Source organism: Pseudophryne corroboree, chromosome 9 (assembly GCF_028390025.1).
Source record: "Pseudophryne corroboree isolate aPseCor3 chromosome 9, aPseCor3.hap2, whole genome shotgun sequence".
NCBI classification, from domain to species: domain Eukaryota; kingdom Metazoa; phylum Chordata; class Amphibia; order Anura; family Myobatrachidae; genus Pseudophryne; species Pseudophryne corroboree.
Window position 1 is genome coordinate 74,426,014 of NC_086452.1, and position 25,305 is coordinate 74,451,318.

Below are 25,305 nucleotides of genomic sequence, written 5' to 3' on the forward strand. Positions count from 1 at the left end.
TAAGTTTAACTAATGTTCACGTATATATGTTTAATATAACTGAACTTTTCTAATGATTATTATACACAAAACAATTAAAGAAAATGCTCTGCTGCAAGAATCCACGTGAGTTTGTTATAAAACCTGCGGCTAGGGATACCACCCATCCGGGATTCCTTTGGGCAGTCTGGAATTCAGCAGCACTGTACGGAGTCTGGATGCTTCCTAATCCCGGACAGGACGCGTCCGGGAATCCCACAGCGCTGGAGACATCACTGTCAGCAATATATGTTTCTCTAATGAAGTAAAGATTTATGATGTATGTTTATAGTTCTCTCTGTAAATTCCCACTTCTAGGCTCATGAACCCATTAGCTGCCAAAACGCAAGATAGGGTCTTATCGCCTCTTCTGGTGACAGCCACTAAGGGTCTCGACTTCTTTCATGAGACGTAGGCAGAGCTCATCCTGGTGGGGGAGCGCCACACACTGCACGGACAGCGGGAGACCCACCCCTCCTTCCACAGCCTGTAGAGATAGTGATGGAAGAGCAGTTACACAGAGGAACCAGTAGGGGGGGAGGAAGAGAGACATGGAACATAACCACTGAACCCCCAGCAATGTGCAGATACCTGTCCTAGCTTCTTACTCATACATAAACACATTCCTGAAGCTCAGACACTTTATACAATAATAACAATAATATAATAGAACAAATAAACCTCACCTATGTCATACAGACCACTATAATAATTACCTTCTTATACAGCTTGTCCCAGGGATCATTGCAGTAACCTCTGTAATGTTTCAGCTCTTCCTCGTCCTCCGCAGTGACGGAACCAACAGGAACAACTCCAGCCGGATAATTCAAAAAGTTGAAAAGCAAAGTGTAGGAGAGAGGAGCTGAGGGACAGAAGAGAGATTGGTGATTTATGTAAGCTTATGAGCATCGCCCTTTTACCGCCTTACAGAAGGAGCTGCTCTCATCTGAGGCGGCTCCATCACAAACGGTCACTCCTGGCGTGACTAGGCGATCCATCCGCCCAGTCACGCCGGGAGTGCACAGAGACGCTCCCATTCAGAGCATCTCTGTCTGGGCATGCGGACGGAGACGCTCTCCAAGTGAATGGGGCGCGTCTCCATCACGGGCGTGCATGCCCAGTCGGAGACGCCGAGCCCTAGGCGCGCCTAGGCGGGAGCGCCTAGGCACAGACAGAGCCACGACTAGCGTGGCTCCATCTGTATCTGCCCATTAATATCCAATCTCATTTTGCTACTGTGTTTACTGCTAACTATAAAGCATTGTGTACGGGTTTAGTATGAAATACCTAGAATCAAAATCCTGATGGTCAAAATCCCGACAACAATTGCCCAACGGTCAAAATACTGACAAGGTCAAAATACCAACAAGGTCAAAATCCTGACATTTAAAATACCAACAGGTAAAAATACCGACATTTAAAATGCCGACAGGTCAAAAAAGTCGACAAAAGTTTTTCCCTTTTTGGGTTGTGTATGTCGACATAGGTCGACATGGACACCATATAAGTGTACTGCGTCCCCACGCATGCCTCACTGCACTCGCCATGCTTTGGGCACTACCATATTCCCCCTCCAGGTCCACTGGTATGGTAAAGCATAAACAAGTCGGTTTCAATGAAAAAATCAGGAAAAACTCATGCCGACTTTTTGACCTGTTGACATTTTAAATGTCAGTATTTCTCTAACGTCCTAGTGGACTCCGTAAGGACCATGGGGAATAGACGGGCTCCGCAGGAGACATGGGCACTTTAAGAAAGAATTTATATTCTGGTGTGCTCTGGCTCCTCCCTCTATGTCCCTCCTCCAGACCTCAGTTTAAATCTGTGCCTGGACGAGCTGGGTGCTGTTCAGTGAGCTCTCCTGAGCTTGCTGTAAGAAAGTATTTTGTTAGGTTTTTTATTTTCAGGGAGCTCTGCTGGCAACAGACTCCCTGCATCGTGTGACAGAGGGGAGAGAAATAGCCCTACTCTCTGAAGATAGGTCCTGCTTCTTAGGCTACTGGACACCATTAGCTCCAGAGGGATCGTACACAGGATCTCACCCTCGTCGTCCGATCCCAGAGCCGCGCCGCCGCCGTCCCCCTCGCAGAGCCGGAAGACAGAAGCCGGGTGAGCATAAGAAGCAAAGAAGACTTCGAAATCGGCGGCAGAAGACTCCAGTCTTCACTGAGGTAGCGCACAGCACTGCAGCTGTGCGCCATTGCTCCCACACACACCTCACATACTCCGGTCACTGTAAGGGTGCAGGGCGCAGGGGGGGGGGGGCGCCCTGGGCAGCAATTGGGACCTCTTTGGCAAAAGTTTAGCATATATACATTTGGGCACTGTATATATGTATGAGCCCCCGCCAAAAATTGTACATTGAAGCGGGACAGAAGCCCGCCGCTGAGGGGGCGGGGCTTCTTCCTCAGCACTCACCAGCGCCATTTTTTCTCCACAGCTCCGCTGAGAGGAAGCTCCCCAGGCTCTCCCCTGCAGATACACGGTAGAAGAGGGTGAAAAGAGAGGGGAGGCACATAATTAGGCGCAAAAATCAATATAAACAGCGGCTACTTGGTTAACATTAAGTTACTGTGTTATTCCTGGGTTATATAGCGCTGGGGTGTGTGCTGGCATACTCTCTCTCTGTCTCTCCAAAGGGCCTTGTGGGGGAACTGTCTTCAAAAAGAGCATTCCCTGTGTGTGTGGTGTGTCGGTACGCTTGTGTCGACATTTTTGACGAGGAAGGCTATGTGGAAACAGTGCGGGAGCAAATGAATGTGGTGTATCCGCCGACGGCGCCGACACCTGATTGGATGGATATGTGGAAGGTTTTAAATGATAATGTTAATTCCTTGCATAAAAGGTTGGATAAAGCTGAAGCCTTAGGACAGTCAGGGTCTCAGCCCGTGCCTGATCCTATGTCGCAGAGGCCGTCAGGGTCTCAGAAGCGCCCACTATCCCAAATTGTTGACACAGATACAGACATGGATTCTGACTCCAGTGTCGGTTACGATGATGCAAAGTTACAGCCTAAATTGGCTAAATCCATCCGTTATATGATTATAGCAATTAAGGATGTGTTGCACATCACAGAGGAAACCCCAGTCCCTGACAAGAGGGTTCATATGTATGGGGAAAAAAGGCAGGTGGTGACCTTTCCCCCTTCACACAAGCTAAATGAGTTATGTGAAAAGGCTTGGGAATCTCCAGATAAAAAACTGCAGATTTCCAAACGGATGCTTATGGCGTATCCTTTCCCGCCAACGGACAGGTTACGCTGGGAATCCTCCCCTAGGGTGGACAAAGCTTTAACACGCTTATCCAAGAGGGTAGCCCTGCCGTCACAGGATACGGCTACCCTAAAAGATGCTGCGGATAGAAAGCAAGAGGGTACCCTGAAGTCCATTTATACACATTCAGGTACCTTACTGAGGCCAGCGATCGCGTCGGCCTGGGTGTTTAGTGCTGTAGCAGTATGGACGGACACCCTGTCTGAGGAACTTGATACCTTAGACAAGGATACTATATTAATGACCCTGGGGCATATAAAAGACGCTGTCCTATATATGAGAGATGCTCAAAGAGACATTAGTCTACTGGGTTCTAGAATAAATGCTATGTCGATTTCTGCCAGAAGGGTCCTGTGGACTCGGCAATGGACAGGTGATGCCGACTCAAAAAGGCACATGGAGGTTTTACCTTACAAGGGTGAGGAATTGTTTGGGGAGGGTCTCTCGGACCTGGTCTCCACAGCTACTGCTGGAAAGTCACATTTTTTGCCGTATGTTTCCTCACAACCTTAGAAAGCACCGTATTACCAAATGCAGTCCTTTCGATCACAGAAAGGCAAGAAAGTCCGAGGTGCGTCCTTTCTTGCCAGGGGCAGGGGCAGAGGAAAGAAGCTGCACAACACAGCTAGTTCCCAGGAACAGAAGTCCTCCCCGGCTTCCACTAAATCCACCGCATGACGCTGGGGCTCCATAGGCGGAGCTAGGCCCGGTGGGGGCGCGTCTCCGAAATTTCAGCCACAGGTGGGTTCACTCCCAGTTGGATCCCTGGGCAATAGATATTGTGTCTCAGGGATACAAGCTGGAATTCGAAGAGATGCCCCCTCACCGATACCTCAAATCGGCCATGCCAGCTTCCCCCCTCGAGGGGGGAAATAGTGTTAACTGCAATTCACAAATTGTATCTTCAACAGGTGGTGGTCAAGGTTCCCCTCCTTCAACAAGGAAGGGGTTATTATTCGACCATGTTTGTAGTACCGAAACCGGACGGTTCGGTCAGACCCATATTGAATTTAAAATCCCTGAACATATATCTGAAACGGTTCAAGTTCAAGATGGAATCGCTCAGAGCGGTCATCGCAAGCCTGGAAGGGGGGGATTTTATGGTGTCTCTGGACATAAAGGATGCATACCTTCATGTCCCCATTTATCCACCTCATCAGGCGTACCTCAGATTTGTGGTACAGGATTGTCATTACCAATTTCAGACGTTGCCGTTTGGTCTCTCCACGGCACCGAGAATATTTACCAAGGTAATGGCGGAAATGATGGTTCTCCTGCGGAAGCAAGGGGTCACAATTATTCCATACTTGGACGATCTCCTCATAAAAGCGAGGTCAAGAGAGCAGTTGCTGATCAGCGTAGCACGCTCTCTGGAAGTGTTACGACAACACGGCTGGATTCTAAATATTCCAAAGTCGCAGTTGATTCCTACGACTCGTCTGCCTTTCCTGGGCATGATTCTGGACACGGACCAGAAAAGGGTTTATCTCCCGATGGAGAAGGCTCAGGAACTCATGACACTGGTCAGAAACCTATTAAAACCAAAACAGGTGTCGGTGCATCACTGCACTCGAGTCCTAGGAAAGATGGTGGCATCATACGAGGCCATTCCCTTCGGCAGGTTCCATGCGAGGACCTTTCAATGGGACTTACTGGACAAATGGTCCGGATCACATCTTCAGATGCATTGGTTAATCACCCTATCCCCCAGGGCCAGGGTGTCTCTCCTGTGGTGGCTGCAGAGTGCTCACCTTCTCGAGGGCCGCAGATTCGGCATTCAGAACTGGGTCCTGGTGACCACGGATGCAAGCCTCCGAGGGTGGGGGGCAGTCACACAGGGAAGAAATTTCCAAGGTCTGTGGTCAAGTCAGGAGACTTGCCTTCACATCAACATCCTGGAACTAAGGGCCATATACACCCTGCTTCGCGACCAACCGGTTCTGATTCAGTCAGACAACATCACCGCTGTTGCTCATGTAAACCGACAAGGCGGCACAAGGAGCAGGGTGGCGATGGTGGAAGCCACCAGAATTCTTCGCTGGGCGGAGAATCACGTAAGCGCACTGTCAGCAGTGTTCATTCCGGGAGTGGACAACTGGGAAGCAGACTTCCTCAGCAGGCACGACCTCTACCCGGGAGAGTGGGGACTTCATCAAAAAGTCTTCACGCAAATTGCAAGTCGGTGGGAACTGCCACAGGTGGACATGATGGCATCCCGCCTCAACAAAAAGCTACAGAGGTATTGCGCCAGGTCAAGAGACCCTCAGGCGATAGCTGTGGACGCACTGGTGACACCGTGGGTGTTCCAGTCGGTCTATGTATTTCCTCCTCTTCCTCTCATACCCAAGGTGCTGAGAATCATAAGAAAAAGAGGAGTGAGAACACTACTCATTGTTCCGGATTGGCCAAGAAGGACTTGGTATCCAGATCTGCAAAAAATGCTCACAGAGGACCCGTGGCCTCTGCCTCTAAGACAGGACTTGTTGCAACAGGGGCCCTGTCTGTTCCAAGACTTACCGCGGCTGCGTTTGACGGCATGGCGGTTGAACGCCGGATCCTAGCAGAAAAAGGCATTCCGGATGAGGTTATTCCTACGCTGATAAAGGCTAGGAAGGACGTGACGGCTCAACATTATCACCGTATATGGCGAAAATATGTTGCTTGGTGTGAGGCCAGGAATGCCCCTACGGAGGAATTCCAACTGGGCCGTTTCCTTCACTTCCTACAGTCGGGAGAGACTTTGGGCCTAAAATTGGGTTCCATTAAGGTCCAGATTTCGGCCCTATCCATTTTCTTTCAAAAAGAACTGGCTTCTCTACCTGAAGTTCAGACGTTTGTAAAGGGAGTGCTGCATATTCAGCCCCCTTTTGTGCCTCCAGTGGCACCTTGGGATCTTAACGTGGTGTTGAGTTTCCTGAAATCACACTGGTTTGAACCACTCAAAACGGTGGAATTGAAATATCTCACGTGGAAGGTGGTCATGCTACTAGCCTTGGCTTCGGCTAGGCGTGTGTCAGAATTGGCGGCTTTGTCACATAAAAGCCCCTATCTGGTTTTCCATGCGGATAGAGCAGAATTGCAGACCCGCCCACAATTTCTGCCGAAAGTGGTTTCATCCTTTCATATAAACCAACCTATTGTGGTGCCTGTGGCTACTAATGACTTGGAGGATTCCGAGTTACTTGATGTGGTCAGGGCTTTGAAGGTTTATGTAGCCAGAACGGCTAGGGTCAGGAAAACAGAATCTTTGTTTATCCTGTATGCTTCCAACAAGCTTGGGGCGCCTGCTTCAAAGCAGACTATTGCTCGCTGGATCTGTAACACGATTCAGCAGGCTCATTCTGCGGCTGGATTGCCGCTGCCTAAATCGGTTAAGGCCCATTACACAAGGAAGGTGGGCTCTTCTTGGGCGGCTGCCCGAGGGGTCTCGGCATTACAGCTTTGCCGAGCGGCTACTTGGTCAGGTTCAAACACTTTTGCAAAGTTCTATAAGTTTGATACCCTGGCTGAGGAGGACCTTGTGTTTGCTCAATCGGTGCTGCAGAGTCATCCGCACTCTCCCGCCCGTTTGGGAGCTTTGGTATAATCCCCATGGTCCTTACAGAGTCCCCAGCATCCACTAGGACGTTAGAGAAAATAAGATTTTACTTACCGGTAAATCTATTTCTCGTAGTCCGTAGTGGATGCTGGGCGCCCGTCCCAAGTGCGGACTTCTTCTGCAATGCTTGTATATAGTTATTGCTTAAATAAGGGTTATGTTATGGTTGCACCAGGGTTGAACTGATGCTCTGTTGTTGTTCATACTGTTAACTGGGTAAGGTTATCACAAGTTATACGGTGTGATTGGTGTGGCTGGTATGTATCTTGCCCTGGATTATCAAAATCCTTTCCTTGTACTGTCAGCTCTTCCGGGCACAGTTTCTCTAACTGAGGTCTGGAGGAGGGACATAGAGGGTGGATCCAGAGCACACCAGAATATAAATTCTTTCTTAAAGTACCCATGTCTCCTGCGGAGCCCGTCTATTCCCCATGGTCCTTACGGAGTCCCCAGCATCCACTACGGACTACGAGAAATAGATTTACCGGTAAGTAAAATCTTATTTTTGACCTTGTTGGTATTTTGACCATGTCAGGATTTTGACAGTGTCGGTATTTTGACCGTCGAGATTTTGATTGTAGGTAAATTAACCGTATCACTTGTGTACTATGCTGGTGCTACACCAATAATAATAATAATAATAATAATAATATTTTTGCACTGTCTTTGCCAGGGAACCTCAGAATAAAACACATCCACATTAGTATCATGACCCCAGCCGCAAACATAGTTGCTCAGTGTGTACTAGGCATACTAGATTAAATACTAGAGTAAGGCCTTTGATAGTTGTTTTGGGCTTGTGATAGGTTTGTGTCTTATGGGCATATTTATCAATAGTATTTTTCACATTATTATAGTATCACCTAAATGTACATAAGGGCAATTGGAGGAGAATTCGTAAAAAATTCTCCTCCAATCTCTTTATATCGCATCTTTTTTTAGTAATCAGATCGCATTTCTCATTCTTACAATGGGAAATGCGATCTGGCTGAATTTACTAAAACAATAAAAAAAGTAAAGCAAATACTAGAGATGAGCGGGTTCGGTTTCTCAGAAACCGAACCCGCACGAACTTCATGTTTTTTTTACGGGTCCGAGCAGACTCGGATCCTCCCGCCTTGCTCGGTTAACCCGAGCGCGCCCGAACGTCATCATGACGCTGTCGGATTCTCGCGAGACTCGGATTCTATATAAGGAGCCGCGCGTCGCCGCCATTTTCACACGTGCATTGAGATTGATAGGGAGAGGACGTGGCTGGCGTCCTCTCCATTAGAAATTAGATTAGAAGAGAGAGAGAGATTGTGCAGAGTCAGACAGAGTTTACCACAGTGACCAGTGCAGTTGTTGTTAGTTAACTTTTATTTATTTTAATATAATATATCCGTTCTCTGCTATATCCGTTCTCTGCCTGAAAAAAAACGATACACAGCAGCAGCCAGTCACACAGTGTGACTCAGTCTGTGTGCACTCAGCTCAGCCCAGTGTGCTGCACATCAATGTATAAAAGGCAAAGCTTATAATAATTGTGGGGGAGACTGGGGAGCACTGCAGGTTGTTATAGCAGGAGCCCCCAGGAGTACATAATATTATATTAATTTAAAATTAAACAGTGCACACTTTTGCTGCAGGAGTGCCACTGCCAGTGTGACTAGTGGTGACCAGTGCCTGACCACCAGTATAGTAGTATATTGTTGTATGTATTGTATACTATCTCTTTATCAACCAGTCTATATTAGCAGCAGACACAGTACAGTGCGGTAGTTCACGGCTGTGGCTACCTCTGTGTCGGCAGTCGGAACTCGGCAGGCAGTCCGTCCATCCATAATTGTATTACAATATATACCACCTAACCGTGGTATTTTTTTTTCTTTCTTTATACCGTCGTCATAGTGTCATACTAGTTGTTACGAGTATACTACTATCTCTTTATCAACCAGTGTACAGTGCGGTAGTTCACGGCTGTGGCTACCTCTGTGTCGGCAGTCGGCAGGCAGTCCGTCCATCCATAATTGTATTATTATTATAATATATACCACCTAACCGTGGTTTTTTTTTCATTCTTTATACCGTCATAGTGTCATACTAGTTGTTACGAGTATACTACTATCTCTTTATCAACCAGTGTACAGTGCGGTAGTTCACGGCTGTGGCTACCTCTGTGTCGGCAGTCGGCAGGCAGTCCGTCCATCCATAATTGTATTATTATTATAATATATACCACCTAACCGTGGTTTTTTTTTCATTCTTTATACCGTCGTCATAGTGTCATACTAGTTGTTACGAGTATACTACTATCTCTTTATCAACCAGTGTACAGTGCGGTAGTTCACGGCTGTGGCTACCTCTGTGTCGGCAGTCGGCAGGCAGTCCGTCCATCCATAATTGTATTATTATTATAATATATACCACCTAACTGTGGTATTTTTTTTTCTTTCTTTATACCGTCGTCATAGTGTCATACTAGTTGTTACGAGTATACTACTATCTCTTTATCAACCAGTGTACAGTGCGGTAGTTCACGGCTGTGGCTACCTCTGTGTCGGCAGTCGGCAGGCAGTCCGTCCATCCATAATTGTATTATTATTATAATATATACCACCTAACTGTGGTATTTTTTTTTCTTTCTTTATACCGTCGTCATAGTGTCATACTAGTTGTTACGAGTATACTACTATCTCTTTATCAACCAGTGTACAGTGCGGTAGTTCACGGCTGTGGCTACCTCTGTGTCGGCAGTCGGCAGGCAGTCCGTCCATCCATAATTGTATTATTATTATAATATATACCACCTAACCGTGGTTTTTTTTTCATTCTTTATACCGTCGTCATAGTGTCATACTAGTTGTTACGAGTATACTACTATCTCTTTATCAACCAGTGTACAGTGCGGTAGTTCACGGCTGTGGCTACCTCTGTGTCGGCAGTCGGCAGGCAGTCCGTCCATCCATAATTGTATTATTATTATAATATATACCACCTAACTGTGGTATTTTTTTTTCTTTCTTTATACCGTCGTCATAGTGTCATACTAGTTGTTACGAGTATACTACTATCTCTTTATCAACCAGTGTACAGTGCGGTAGTTCACGGCTGTGGCTACCTCTGTGTCGGCAGTCGGCAGGCAGTCCGTCCATCCATAATTGTATTATTATTATAATATATACCACCTAACCGTGGTTTTTTTTTCATTCTTTATACCGTCATAGTGTCATACTAGTTGTTACGAGTATACTACTATCTCTTTATCAACCAGTGTACAGTGCGGTAGTTCACGGCTGTGGCTACCTCTGTGTCGGCAGTCGGCAGGCAGTCCGTCCATCCATAATTGTATTATTATTATAATATATACCACCTAACCGTGGTTTTTTTTTCATTCTTTATACCGTCGTCATAGTGTCATACTAGTTGTTACGAGTATACTACTATCTCTTTATCAACCAGTGTACAGTGCGGTAGTTCACGGCTGTGGCTACCTCTGTGTCGGCAGTCGGCAGGCAGTCCGTCCATCCATAATTGTATTATTATTATAATATATACCACCTAACTGTGGTATTTTTTTTTCTTTCTTTATACCGTCGTCATAGTGTCATACTAGTTGTTACGAGTATACTACTATCTCTTTATCAACCAGTGTACAGTGCGGTAGTTCACGGCTGTGGCTACCTCTGTGTCGGCAGTCGGCAGGCAGTCCGTCCATCCATAATTGTATTATTATTATAATATATACCACCTAACTGTGGTATTTTTTTTCTTTCTTTATACCGTCGTCATAGTGTCATACTAGTTGTTACGAGTATACTACTATCTCTTTATCAACCAGTGTACAGTGCGGTAGTTCACGGCTGTGGCTACCTCTGTGTCGGCAGTCGGCAGGCAGTCCGTCCATCCATAATTGTATTATTATTATAATATATACCACCTAACTGTGGTATTTTTTTTTCTTTCTTTATACCGTCGTCATAGTGTCATACTAGTTGTTACGAGTATACTACTATCTCTTTATCAACCAGTGTACAGTGCGGTAGTTCACGGCTGTGGCTACCTCTGTGTCGGCAGTCGGCAGGCAGTCCGTCCATCCATAATTGTATTATTATTATAATATATACCACCTAACCGTGGTTTTTTTATACCACCTAACCGTGGCAGTCCGTCCATAATTGTATACTAGTATCCAATCCATCCATCACCATTGTTTACCTGAGGTGCCTTTTAGTTCTGCCTATAAAATATGGAGAACAAAAAAGTTGAGGTTCCAAAATTAGGGAAAGATCAAGATCCACTTCCACCTCGTGCTGAAGCTGCTGCCACTAGTCATGGCCGAGACGATGAAATGCCAGCAACGTCGTCTGCCAAGGCCGATGCCCAATGTCATAGTACAGAGCATGTCAAATCCAAAACACCAAATATCAGAAAAAAAAGGACTCCAAAACCTAAAATAAAATTGTCGGAGGAGAAGCGTAAACTTGCCAATATGCCATTTACCACACGGAGTGGCAAGGAACGGCTGAGGCCCTGGCCTATGTTCATGGCTAGTGGTTCAGCTTCACATGAGGATGGAAGCACTCAGCCTCTCGCTAGAAAACTGAAAAGACTCAAGCTGGCAAAAGCACCGCAAAGAACTGTGCGTTCTTTGAAATCCCAAATCCACAAGGAGAGTCCAATTGTGTCGTTTGCGATGCCTGACCTTCCCAACACTGGACGTGAAGAGCATGCGCCTTCCACTATTTGCATGCCCCCTGCAAGTGCTGGAAGGAGCACCCGCAGTCCAGTTCCTGATAGTCAGATTGAAGATGTCAGTGTTGAAGTACACCAGGATGAGGAGGATATGGGTGTTGCTGGCGCTGGGGAGGAAATTGACCAGGAGGATTCTGATGGTGAGGTGGTTTGTTTAAGTCAGGCACCCGGGGAGACACCTGTTGTCCGTGGGAGGAATATGGCCGTTGACATGCCAGGTGAAAATACCAAAAAAATCAGCTCTTCGGTGTGGAGGTATTTCACCAGAAATGCGGACAACAGGTGTCAAGCCGTGTGTTCCCTTTGTCAAGCTGTAATAAGTAGGGGTAAGGACGTTAACCACCTCGGAACATCCTCCCTTATACGTCACCTGCAGCGCATTCATAATAAGTCAGTGACAAGTTCAAAAACTTTGGGTGACAGCGGAAGCAGTCCACTGACCAGTAAATCCCTTCCTCTTGTAACCAAGCTCACGCAAACCACCCCACCAACTCCCTCAGTGTCAATTTCCTCCTTCCCCAGGAATGCCAATAGTCCTGCAGGCCATGTCACTGGCAAGTCTGACGAGTCCTCTCCTGCCTGGGATTCCTCCGATGCATCCTTGCGTGTAACGCCTACTGCTGCTGGCGCTGCTGTTGTTGCCGCTGGGAGTCGATGGTCATCCCAGAGGGGAAGTCGTAAGCCCACTTGTACTACTTCCAGTAAGCAATTGACTGTTCAACAGTCCTTTGCGAGGAAGATGAAATATCACAGCAGTCATCCTACTGCAAAGCGGATAACTGAGTCCTTGACAACTATGTTGGTGTTAGACGTGCGTCCGGTATCCGCCGTTAGTTCACAGGGAACTAGACAATTTATTGAGGCAGTGTGCCCCCGTTACCAAATACCATCTAGGTTCCACTTCTCTAGGCAGGCGATACCGAGAATGTACACGGACGTCAGAAAAAGACTCACCAGTGTCCTAAAAAATGCAGTTGTACCCAATGTCCACTTAACCACGGACATGTGGACAAGTGGAGCAGGGCAGGGTCAGGACTATATGACTGTGACAGCCCACTGGGTAGATGTATGGACTCCCGCCGCAAGAACAGCAGCGGCGGCACCAGTAGCAGCATCTCGCAAACGCCAACTCTTTCCTAGGCAGGCTACGCTTTGTATCACCGCTTTCCAGAATACGCACACAGCTGAAAACCTCTTACGGCAACTGAGGAAGATCATCGCGGAATGGCTTACCCCAATTGGACTCTCCTGTGGATTTGTGGCATCGGACAACGCCAGCAATATTGTGTGTGCATTAAATATGGGCAAATTCCAGCACGTCCCATGTTTTGCACATACCTTGAATTTGGTGGTGCAGAATTTTTTAAAAAACGACAGGGGCGTGCAAGAGATGCTGTCGGTGGCCAGAAAAATTGCGGGACACTTTCGGCGTACAGGCACCACGTACAGAAGACTGGAGCACCACCAAAAACTACTGAACCTGCCCTGCCATCATCTGAAGCAAGAAGTGGTAACGAGGTGGAATTCAACCCTCTATATGCTTCAGAGGTTGGAGGAGCAGCAAAAGGCCATTCAAGCCTATACAATTGAGCACGATATAGGAGATGGAATGCACCTGTCTCAAGTGCAGTGGAGAATGATTTCAACGTTGTGCAAGGTTCTGATGCCCTTTGAACTTGCCACACGTGAAGTCAGTTCAGACACTGCCAGCCTGAGTCAGGTCATTCCCCTCATCAGGCTTTTGCAGAAGAAGCTGGAGGCATTGAAGAAGGAGCTAACACGGAGCGATTCCGCTAGGCATGTGGGACTTGTGGATGCAGCCCTTAATTCGCTTAACAAGGATTCACGGGTGGTCAATCTGTTGAAATCAGAGCACTACATTTTGGCCACCGTGCTCGATCCTAGATTTAAAGCCTACCTTGGATCTCTCTTTCCGGCAGACACAGGTCTGCTGGGGTTGAAAGACCTGCTGGTGACAAAATTGTCAAGTCAAGCGGAACGCGACCTGTCAACATCTCCTCCTTCACATTCTCCCGCAACTGGGGGTGCGAGGAAAAGGCTCAGAATTCCGAGCCCACCCGCTGGCGGTGATGCAGGGCAGTCTGGAGCGACTGCTGATGCTGACATCTGGTCCGGACTGAAGGACCTGACAACGATTACGGACATGTCGTCTACTGTCACTGCATATGATTCTCTCAACATTGATAGAATGGTGGAGGATTATATGAGTGACCGCATCCAAGTAGGCACGTCACACAGTCCGTACTTATACTGGCAGGAAAAAGAGGCAATTTGGAGGCCCTTGCACAAACTGGCTTTATTCTACCTAAGTTGCCCTCCCACAAGTGTGTACTCCGAAAGAGTGTTTAGTGCCGCCGCTCACCTTGTCAGCAATCGGCGTACGAGGTTACATCCAGAAAATGTGGAGAAGATGATGTTCATTAAAATGAATTATAATCAATTCCTCCGCGGAGACATTGACCAGCAGCAATTGCCTCCACAAAGTACACAGGGAGCTGAGATGGTGGATTCCAGTGGGGACGAATTGATAATCTGTGAGGAGGGGGATGTACACGGTGATATATCGGAGGGTGAAGATGAGGTGGACATCTTGCCTCTGTAGAGCCAGTTTGTGCAAGGAGAGATTAATTGCTTCTTTTTTGGGGGGGGTCCAAACCAACCCGTCATATCAGTCACAGTCGTGTGGCAGACCCTGTCACTGAAATGATGGGTTGGTTAAAGTGTGCATGTCCTGTTTTGTTTATACAACATAAGGGTGGGTGGGAGGGCCCAAGGATAATTCCATCTTGCACCTCTTTTTTCTTTTCTTTTTCTTTGCATCATGTGCTGATTGGGGAGGGTTTTTTGGAAGGGACATCCTGCGTGACACTGCAGTGCCACTCCTAGATGGGCCCGGTGTTTGTGTCGGCCACTAGGGTCGCTTATCTTTCTCACACAGTCAGCTACCTCATTGCGCCTCTTTTTTTCTTTGCGTCATGTGCTGTTTGGGGAGGGTTTTTTGGAAGGGACATCCTGCGTGACACTGCAGTGCCACTCCTAGATGTGCCCGGTGTTTGTGTCGGCCACTAGGGTCGCTAATCTTACTCACACAGTCAGCTACCTCATTGCGCCTCTTTTTTTCTTTGCGTCATGTGCTGTTTGGGGAGGGTTTTTTGGAAGGGCCATCCTGCGTGACACTGCAGTGCCACTCCTAGATGGGCCCGGTGTTTGTGTCGGCCACTAGGGTCGCTAATCTTACTCACACAGCTACCTCATTGCGCCTCTTTTTTTCTTTGCGTCATGTGCTGTTTGGGGAGGGTTTTTTGGAAGGGACATCCTGCGTGACACTGCAGTGCCACTCCTAGATGGGCCCGGTGTTTGTGTCGGCCACTAGGGTCGCTTATCTTTCTCACACAGCTACCTCATTGCGCCTCTTTTTTTCTTTGCGTCATGTGCTGTTTGGGGAGGGTTTTTTGGAAGGGACATCCTGCGTGACACTGCAGTGCCACTCCTAGATGGGCCCGGTGTTTGTGTCGGCCACTAGGGTCGCTTATCTTTCTCACACAGTCAGCTACCTCATTGCGCCTCTTTTTTTCTTTGCGTCATGTGCTGTTTGGGGAGGGTTTTTTGGAAGGGACATCCTGCGTGACACTGCAGTGCCACTCCTAGATGGGCCCGGTGTTTGTGTCGGCCACTAGGGTCGCTTATCTTACTCACACAGCGACCTCGGTGCAAATTTTAGGACTAAAAATAATATTGTGAGGTGTGATGTGTTCAGAATAGGCTGAAAATGAGTGTAAATTATGTTTTTTGAGGTTAATAATACTTTGGGATCAAAATTACCCCCAAATTCTATGATTTAAGCTGTTTTTTAGGGTTTTTTGAAAAAAACACCCGAATCCAAAACACACCCGAATCCGACAAAAAAAATTCGGTGAGGTTTTGCCAAAACGCGTTCGAACCCAAAACACGGCCGCGGAACCGAACCCAAAACCAAAACACAAAACCCGAAAAATTTCAGGCGCTCATCTCTAGCAAATACTGGAGGGAGCCCTGTTATAATAACACTATCTTGAGATAGCACTATGCAGGGTCCCTTCCGGCTTCCTGACTCCTGGTCTGCCCAGCCTGTTATCTGACATGCAGAACAGAAGCATGGAGCCGGTGTCTGTGATCAGCCTGTGTATCTAAATAGTGTGTCACTAGGTTGACCCTATATGGTCGACATGAAAGCGGTTACCATGGTCCAAAGGTCAACAGGGACATTAGGTTGACAGGTACAGTATAAGGTAGACAATGGAAAAGGTCGACAGTTACAAAAGGTCAATACATGAAAAAGTTGACACAATTTTTTTTTCTGGTGTAATTTTCACCAAATAGTGTACCAAGTCTCCTTGCATGGCTCGCTTCACTCGCCATTCTTTGGGCAAGGTGCATCGCTCCACTACCGCTGTGCTTGGCACAGGTAACGATTCCCAAACGTAGTCCACGTGGATGGTAAAGTATGAAAAAGTTGGGGGGGGGGGGGGGAAGCAAAAAACCCTTTGAAAGTTTTCGACTGTACTGTATGTGTGTAGACCATTGTCATGTCGACCATTTGAACCTGCTGACTATAAGCACTTTCTGCCTTTTACATGTCGCCCTAGTGCATGTTGACCAATAGTGGGCGACCTTTTTACTGTAGGCTGATAGACCAGAAACCAGGCTGATCACATATCTGTAGGTGCAGAATAGAAATAAATAAAGGATAACTTAACTGTATGTGCACTGGCTTGCTGATCAGTGACCTCCTCGCATTGTGAAGGTGGATCAGCTGATGCCTGCCCGGCACTTTCACTGCATCCCAGCTGACTGTACACATCAGCTGATCTGCCAGTCAGTAAGGGGGTCACTGATCAGCCCCCCCCCCCCCCCCCCCTACGGTGCACATGTTTTCTTCTATTTATTTTTTACATACGGGTCACTAGGGCAGCGGGTATAGGTCGACCCAACTTATGTCGACCCTCATTAGGTTGAACACTGAAGGTCGACATTGCCCCTAGGTCAACATGCATTAGGTCGACATGGCCATTAGGTCAACATGTAGTAGGTCGACAGGTCAAAAGGTCGACAATAGTTTTTTGAGTGTTTTTGGTGTTGTTTTCTCCATAAAGTGACAGGGAACCCAAATTAGTGCACCGTGTCCCCTGGCATGGCTCGCTTTGCGCCGGTTACCGTTCCAATCGTAGTCCACGTGGATCGTTAAGTATGAAAATATAACAAAAATGGGAAAAACTCATGTCGACCTTTTGACCTGTCGACCTAGTACATGTCAACCTGACGGCCATGTCGACATAAGGGCAATGTCGACCTAATGAGTGTTGACCTAAGTTGGGTCGACCTAACGACTGTATCCCAGGACAGCAGCAGGGGGCAGGGCAGAGGCAGTGGCAGCCATGGCAGGGGGGTTTGGGAAGGGGGGACAAGAGCAGGAGCCACAGTAGCAGGGGGGCTTGGGAAGACAGGCTTGAGCAGCAGAGTGATGCATGCACAAACACATACTGTATAACTGTATTTGTCCCAAAAAATACACTGATAATTGTGTTGTGGGAATTTTTGATGCCGATCCAGGACTGTAATTTAAATTCACTTCCACAGTTTCTGCATACCTTCCAACATTGGCTGCATGGGAAGAGGGCTATCTGCGCAGCAAAGCTGCGCCCGATTTCCGAAAGGGGGCGTGACTTGATGGAAAGGGGGCATGGCTTCGCGGGAGTGAGTCTTTGTCACTGAGGGGTCATGCCCAGCGCTCTCTGAGCTGCTGGCATTCCCCCTCTCCCTCTGTCACATGTGAATAGACTCTGTGCGCATGCACAGTGGCAGGAGCCTCCCAACTGCCCCCCACCCACCGTGGGACACTGCAGCCCGCGGGTGAGACAGCGGGATAGTCCCCAAAAACTGGACTGTCCTGCGAAAATCGGGACAGTTGGGAGGTATGGGTTCTGTGACTGTTACAGGGAGAGTTACAGTGTATCCATGGTCACCGACACATTTTTAAGAAACTGAGATTCTCAGGGATTCATCAGGAAGTATAAATAAATAGAGTATTTACACATACTGTATACAGATGCCTAGACATACAATATACATCACTTCTAATGGATATGTGCTAGAAATATTGACAATTGTGTAAAGTTTAAACTTCAAGCCTCACCAGGGACATAATCAACAATATAACAGCCGATGTCATAGCTACAGGACAGGGGCTCAGTGTATTATGATGAGCCTATATCCACATTAGTGACACAAACCAAGGTTTACCCTATGTGCACCCCCCGCTGCAAAATGAGATATTGGGCCTGAGCCAGCAATGGATGCAATGTCGATGTCTGAATCAGTGGAGGGATTTAACATCAACATTAAAAGGCTCACGTTATCCTTATTACCCGCAGACTGACTGAGGGGCATAATATCCTGGACTTTTAAACGTAACGCATTATGCTAAAATATGCTAATGTCTACAGAAGCTTACCCGAGCATAGGCCCGCCCCCTGGTGCCTTCTCATATCTGTCCGATGACGTCCAACGGTGTAAACACTGATAGTATCAACGCAGATTGGGCAGCCACATAGCCACTGAGTGAGTCTGACCTGTCTCAGACTCTATGGCTCACCTGACATGCAGAGCGCTCTCATGATGCAAGGGAGATCGCAAAGGCTACTTTATGCACACCCATGAAGTAATGTTTCAGCAGTCCCAACACGCACGTTCCTCTGACCTCCCCCAAACACTGGCAACCTGTCACTCACTCCTCTAGTGATTCCTCTTTGTGAGTGGCATTGCAAATCAGTCGCTGCACATGTGCAGTGTGGCTTTAGGCCCTCATTCCGAGTTGATTGCTCACTAGCTACTTTTAGCAGCCGTGCAAACGCATAACCGCCGCCCACGGGGGAGTGTATTTTCGCTATGCTAGTGTGCGAACGCCTGTGCAGTCGAGCGGTACAAAAACATTTTGTGCAAAACAAGACCAGCCTTGTAGTTACTTATCCTGTGCGATGATTGCTGCGATGAGTGACACGGTAATGACATCAGATACCCACCCTGCAAACGCCTGGTCTCGCCTGCGTTTTTCCAGCCACTCCCAGAAAACGGTCAGTTGACACCCATAAACGCCCTCTTCCTGTCAATCTCCTTGCGATCGGCTGTGCAAATGGATTCTTCGCTAGAACCATTGCACAGCAACGATCCTCTTTGTACCCGTACGACGTGTCTGCGCATTGCGGCGCATGCGCAGTTTTGCCGTTTTTTTACCTGAACGCTGCGCTGCGAAAATCGGCAGCGAGCGACCAACTCGGAATGACCCCCTTAGTGTATGACCAATGAATAGCAATCAGTCTGCTTGCGTTAATATAACCCTGAATCAGGCCCATCAAGCAGCTGCGTCTATTGGCAGTCATCTGTCTGCAAATGCCGACACACTGACACAAACTCCTTCCCTGGTGTACATCTGTGTGTCCGAATGTGCAAGGACTGATATGTCCGCTGTCAGCATCCACGCACACTGTAATAACGATTGCTGTGTCCTTAGATGCCACCATCGGTCGCACCATTGAAACGTGCTCCAGCCCTATAGCAGGTACAGTTTCTCCATCCGAGTATGGGTACCAGTGTGAGCAGTTGAGCGTCTGTTTATACAACTGCTTTCATTGACAGGCCAGTGGTAGTCACATGCATGCTGTAACTTAGGGCCTGATTCAGACCTGGACGCAGCCGCGCGGTCACTCGCATGTGCACTGGCCGTTGTGTGTATGCGCAACCTTACACATTGCTGTCGCATCCAGGAAGGATGCGGCCGCAGTGTGATTGACAGTAGCGGACGTCGTGGGGAAGGGGGGGGGGCGTCATCGCGGCGTTGGGGGGGGGCATCCCGAACAGGGGTGAGCCGGGACCACTGGCGCTGACCGCCTGACAGCCAGGGGTCAACCTTTAGTTCCGATGGGTCCGCAATCTAATTGCGGATGCATCAGGAGGCGGGCTCACACATGCTGGGTGGCAGTGCCCTGTGCTGGGTGGGCTCCAGCATGTGAGGAGTTGTACGCGGTATTTGCAGCGATCTGCGTTTATCACCCACCTCTGTTTCAGGCCCAGTATGTCTCATGTTGCTGTATTGACTGCTAAGCACTAAGTATTTCATGTGTCGCCAGGGTCGGACTGGCCCACAGGGATACTGTGGAAACCCCCTGGTGGACCCCACTATCTGAGGGCTCTGAGGGAACATTTCACAGAGGGCGATACACAAAGAATACCTGTACTTTGGCACAACTTGGAGCAACTCTCCAGATATCAGCATTATTAGCCAGAGGTGGGCCCCCCTCTCTGTCCAGGCCCGGGACTTCAGTCCCTGCAGTCCCCCCCTGATGGCGACCCTGGGTCTTACTGTAGTAATAGGAGCTGCAGCTACTATGGGCCGTGTAGTTGGAAGGTCCCTCCTCCTCGTCAATGCTCAGGTGAAGATGATTTATGAAGCTTTGGCCACATTCTGTCCAGCGGAACAAAGGGCCTGATTCAGAGTTGTACGCTATGCCTATGTTTTCACAATTGAGCGAATATCGGCAGAGTGATCGCACTGCGCATTTGTAAAGGTGCCTTTGCGAGTTTGTTTGCAGTGAGGATCTCTTTGCAGAGTAATTGACAGGAAGGGACCATTTAAAGGAGATAACAGGGAGTGGCGGCAGAAATGCAGACATGTCATGTCCATTTTCGGAGCGTGTATATGCCGTCAGCTGCGATCATGTGCGAAGAGAAACATGGCACCTGTGTCGCTACTGTCATGTCCAGTCTGGGTAGCCATAGAATTACTCAAGCAGTCTACAGTATGTTCCTTGTGTTTGCATTTAGGCTGTGACTATATGCAAATGCGAATGAGTTCAGATGGCTCCAGTCAGGGCCAGAATAACAATGGGGCAGATGGAGCTCCAGCTCCAGACCCCAGATAAAAATAAGCCCATCACCAGGGCCGGACTGCCCATCTGGCACTTCTGGCAAATGTGAGAAGGGCTGGTGGGCCGGTTCTGTCACACACAGAATCAGGAAGGCCGCGTGCAGTGCAACCTATGGCTCTCTGGCCTGGCCGCCCCCTGCCCGTCTCCATGGAAATGGAGGAGTGCCACAAGTCCAAGCCACCTGACTCGCAGCACTCCCCCGCCCGTCTCCATGGAAATGGGGGGTGCCGCGAGTCAGGGGGGCGTGGATTCGCGGCACCCTCCCCCAATTCCATGGAGACAGGCAGGGGCATGCTGCCCCCATCGGTAGTGACAGTGCACCCCCCTTTCACAGCACGTGCGCTCCTATCATGTGCGCGCGCATGCCAGGACCGATTGCGGCCCCCAGTCCATCCCTGCCCATCACCATGACAGCATTATGATGAATAATTGCCTAGATGATCACATGGTTCCCATAAATCATAAAAATGTTAATTATATTTCTCATTTCCTCACAAAGTGATGCCGTTTTTCTACTTTGACATATTTTGGGAGACATTGGGGCTTATAGTGTAGGGACTGTACATGTTAACATGGCACTGGCCACACCCACACAGCAATAGCCACCCCTCCTCAATGTCTCACAATAGGCCCTTGATCATTTTCAGCCCCAGTCCCAAGTGGACCATAATCCGGTCCTGGCTCTAGTGGGCATCTCACTTAATTTCTTGGCGGTAGCTTCCCTTGCTGACATTAACAGTTCTGTAGCCTAGACATTAGCTTACAAGTCTGAATCAGGCCCAAAGTGTACATGGGGACCCTTACTAAAGCTGTGGGTCCCACAAATGTCCAGTTACGCCCTGTGTGATACTGTAAATATACATCAGAGAGGGAACACAGGAATTTACGGAAATACCGTATAGTTTCCCCGGATAGCCGATGTTGAAGGCCGGTCCCAGCATGGGACATAGGATCACATCTAGATTCAGCTTTCTCCATTCAGTGAGGAATTCTGTCTGGTATTCCTAAAGGAAAAGACTCATTACAAGAGCTGACAATCACATGGATGGAGGGGCAAGAAGATAGAACACACCTCATGCATAGTAAAAGTTAAAGGGGGTTAAAGTGAGCCGGAACGGGGCGGAACTGCGTTCCGTCAGTTCCATTTGGAGATGGAACGCAGTTCCGCCTCCTCCGGCTCACCTAACCCTATGTGTCCCCGGCGCCGCACAGGGAGATGACGGGCGCCCGCTGAGATTGTGTTACCAGCGGGCGCCCGTCTCTCCTTATCGAAAGCCGGAGGCAGGAGCTCAGTACTGAGCTCCGGCGCTGTCACTGTGTGGCGTTTGCTATGGGAGAGACGTCAGTCATGACATCTCTCTCATAGTGCTGAGGAGAGGACGCCAAGAGAGGAGGACTGCAGCGGTCTGGTAGCGGGAGCGGGGCTCAGTGAGTATGGTGTGTTTTTTCTTCCTTAGTGCAGCGGGGGCATCTACTGGGGGCAAACTACGGGGGGACATTACTACTGGGGGGGCATCAACAAGGGGCATTACTACTGGGGGGGGCATTACTACTGGGGGCATTATTACTAGGGGGGCATCTACTGGGGGCATTACTACTGGGGGGTCATCTATTGGTGGCAAACTCCTGGGGGGCATTACTACTGGGGCAGCTACTGGGGGCAAACTACTGGGGGGACATTATGACTGGGGGGCATCTACTGGGGGCAAACTACTGGGGGACATTATTACTGGGGGCCAACTACAAGGGGGCAAACTACTGGGGGTAAGCTACAAGGGAGCAAGCTACTGGGGGCAAGCTACAAGGGGGCAATCTACTGGGGGCAAACTACAAAGGTGCTAAATACTGGAGGCAAACTACAGGAGGGCATTACTACTGGTGGTGTAAATACAGGGGCATTACTACTTGGGGGCTAAACTACAGGGGGACATAACTACAGGGGCCAAACTACTGGGGGCTAAACTACAAGGGGGGCATAACTACAGGGGCTAAACTACAATGGAACAAACTACAGGGGGGCATTACTACTGGCGGCTAAACTACAAGCAGGCAAACTACTGGGGGCATTACCACTGGGAGGCTAAACTAAAGGGGGGGGGAACTACTGGGGTCATAACTGCAGGGACATTAACATTGGGGGCATAACTACTAGGGCGCTAAACGACTGGGGGCATTACTACAGGCAACATTACTACTGGGGGCAATACTACACAGGGGCATTACTACTGGGGACATAAGGGGCATTACTATTACGGACATTGCATAAGGGGCACCACTACTATGGAGTCTATATAAGGGGCACTACCACTGTGGGCACTACGAGTACAGTGGACAGTGCATAATGAGCACTACTACTGTGGGCATTGTATAAGAAGCGCTACTGTGGCGGGCATTATGTGTATTACGGGGTGCTACTACTGTGGGCATTATTACTATTGTGTGACCATGCCCCCATTCTTTTGGAGACCGCGCCTATGGCGCACGCAATACCTTTATTGCTTGGGCGCCGTGGGGAGGGGGGTGAGTTCCACCACCTCTCTAGGACCACTTTAAGCACTGATAATATATATAGGGTATAATACACTCCCTACTGTAAATTATATGGATATTATTGAGGAGTTATGTGACAAGTGGCACCAGGGTTCAGATGAGGTGAATTTTAATATCTGTTACTAATTACAGATGGGGGAATTATATCTAATAATTAGAAATGTGTGCAGATTCCCCCGTGTTTTGGTTTTGGTTCTAATTCATCATCGTGTTTTGGTTTTGGCAAACCACCCTCAAGTGTTTTGGTTCGGTTTTGGATTTTGGTTAGTTAAAATTGCTAAATAAAAAAAGTCGACAGGTCATTGATCATACCTCCCAACATGACCCTCTCCAGAAGGGACAGAACGCTCTGCTCCTGCACTTCCCTCTTAATTTATGATTGTCATCACCTGTGCTGCCTGAAACACCTTTCTTATCCATGAACATGTTCAACACAGGTGATGGCAATCATACATTGAGGGAAGTCCAGGAGCAGAACATTGTGTCCCTTCTGGAGAGGGTCATGTTGGGAGGTATGCATTGATAAAACTCAATTAAAGCAGCTGAAATCAAGTCCTTTTTGCAATCCAAAACCCCAAAATTGGTGAGATTCAAACCAAGACTCAATTAGGATTGGATCTCCTCTGGGGTAAGTATTTAAAAAAATGGTTGCAAGCAGGGCCGGAGCTTCCACTAGGCAGATGCCTATGAGCGCAGGGAACTGAGGGGGCGGCATGCTGAGGTTGCCAGGAGCCCTGATCAGTTTGGTGGTTAGCCCCCCTCCCTGTAACCCCCATGAAATAGCAGCAGCAGGGCACCTGGTGGCATGGACACACTAGTAGCAGCGCTGCGGGTAGTCCTGCAACGCTGCTAAACCGAGTGACAGGCAACTGATGCTTTTTGGCCATGCATAGAAACCGTGCATAGGCCCTGGTTGCAGGGCATGTGGTGTGGAACCCCCTGGACCCAATATAGCTACACCAGATGTCACAGTGATTATTAGTAGCTACTGTATAGCCAGATCTGAGAGAACATGAATTATAAGTGTCTAATAAGAGACTGAAATCATTGCTCATTACAGTGACATTTTATGAATTTAGAATTACATAAACTGATTATATATAAACACACATAACATATATACCGTGTATAGCCTATATACACCATGGATGCTACCTGCATGGCTATCTGCTCCTTCCAGAGATGCTTCACAGATCTAGACAGGAGGGTGAGAGATCAGTATGGACAAAGGGTCTAATTCATGTTTGTACACAGATGCAATTGCAATTCTCTAACGGGGCATGTACTAAGCAGTGATAAAAGTGGAGAAGTTCCTCATGGCAACCAATCAGCTGCTCTGTATACTTTTATAGTATCCAAATGATACATTTTATGTCAATGCTGATTGGTTGCCACGGGCAACTTCTCCACTGGCTCACTTCTCCACTTTTATCACTGCTTAGTACATCTCCCCCCAAGTTACGGAGCTGTTAATGTTAGCGAGTGAAGCTGCCACCCAGAAATTAGAAGAGACGCTCACTGGAGCCATTGCAAGCTCATTCGCAATTGCGTGCACATTCGCAGTCTATATGCAAAAATAAGGAAATCAAAGCTAAGGATTGGACTATGGCTATTAAACAGACTAAGGAAAAAAGCACTGTATATTTGGCGCACAAAAAGAGTAAATTGTGTAAAAATTAACTTTTAATAACTATTATCACAATATTTTATAACAATAAGGTTATTAAAAGTAAATTCATGTCAATCACTCTGCGGACAGCAGTGCGACAGAAAAGCTTTGCTAGACCTTGTATGAAACTACATCGGCCGTTGTGGAAGTACGTCGCGCATGCGCATTGCGCCGCATGCGCAGAAGTGCCGTTTTTTTGCCTCATCGCTGCACAGCGAACGATTGCAGCTAGCGAACAACTCAGAATGACCACCAAAGGATTGATATAAGTGTGCAGAGTGGACACAGCAGTAGCGACACAGGCGCCATGTTTTTGCACTACGAGCTCGCAGCCATCAGCAGATATATGCTCTGGAAATGGCTGTGGCACACCTGTGTTTTCTCTTACGTCCTAGAGGATGCTGGGGTCCACATTAGTACCATGGGGTACAGACGGGTCCACTAGGAGCCACTTGCACTTTAAGAGTTTAATAGTGTGGGCTG

General features: G+C 48.1%; 1 protein-coding gene across 1 annotated transcript in view; it reads right to left on the reverse strand.

Moving 5' to 3' along the window:
- The window catches only part of LOC134956695 (vitamin D3 hydroxylase-associated protein-like), a 214,873-nt gene continuing 189,568 nt past the window's right edge, over nucleotides 1-25,305 (reverse strand). The window contains exons 12-15 of the mRNA XM_063938702.1: nucleotides 24,309-24,348; nucleotides 21,499-21,607; nucleotides 735-880; nucleotides 1-505 (exon numbers count right to left, since the gene is read on the reverse strand). Coding sequence (XP_063794772.1) covers nucleotides 377-505; nucleotides 735-880; nucleotides 21,499-21,607; nucleotides 24,309-24,348 — 424 coding nt within the window. The 3' untranslated portion in view covers nucleotides 1-376. The remainder of the gene's footprint in view (nucleotides 506-734; nucleotides 881-21,498; nucleotides 21,608-24,308; nucleotides 24,349-25,305) is intronic.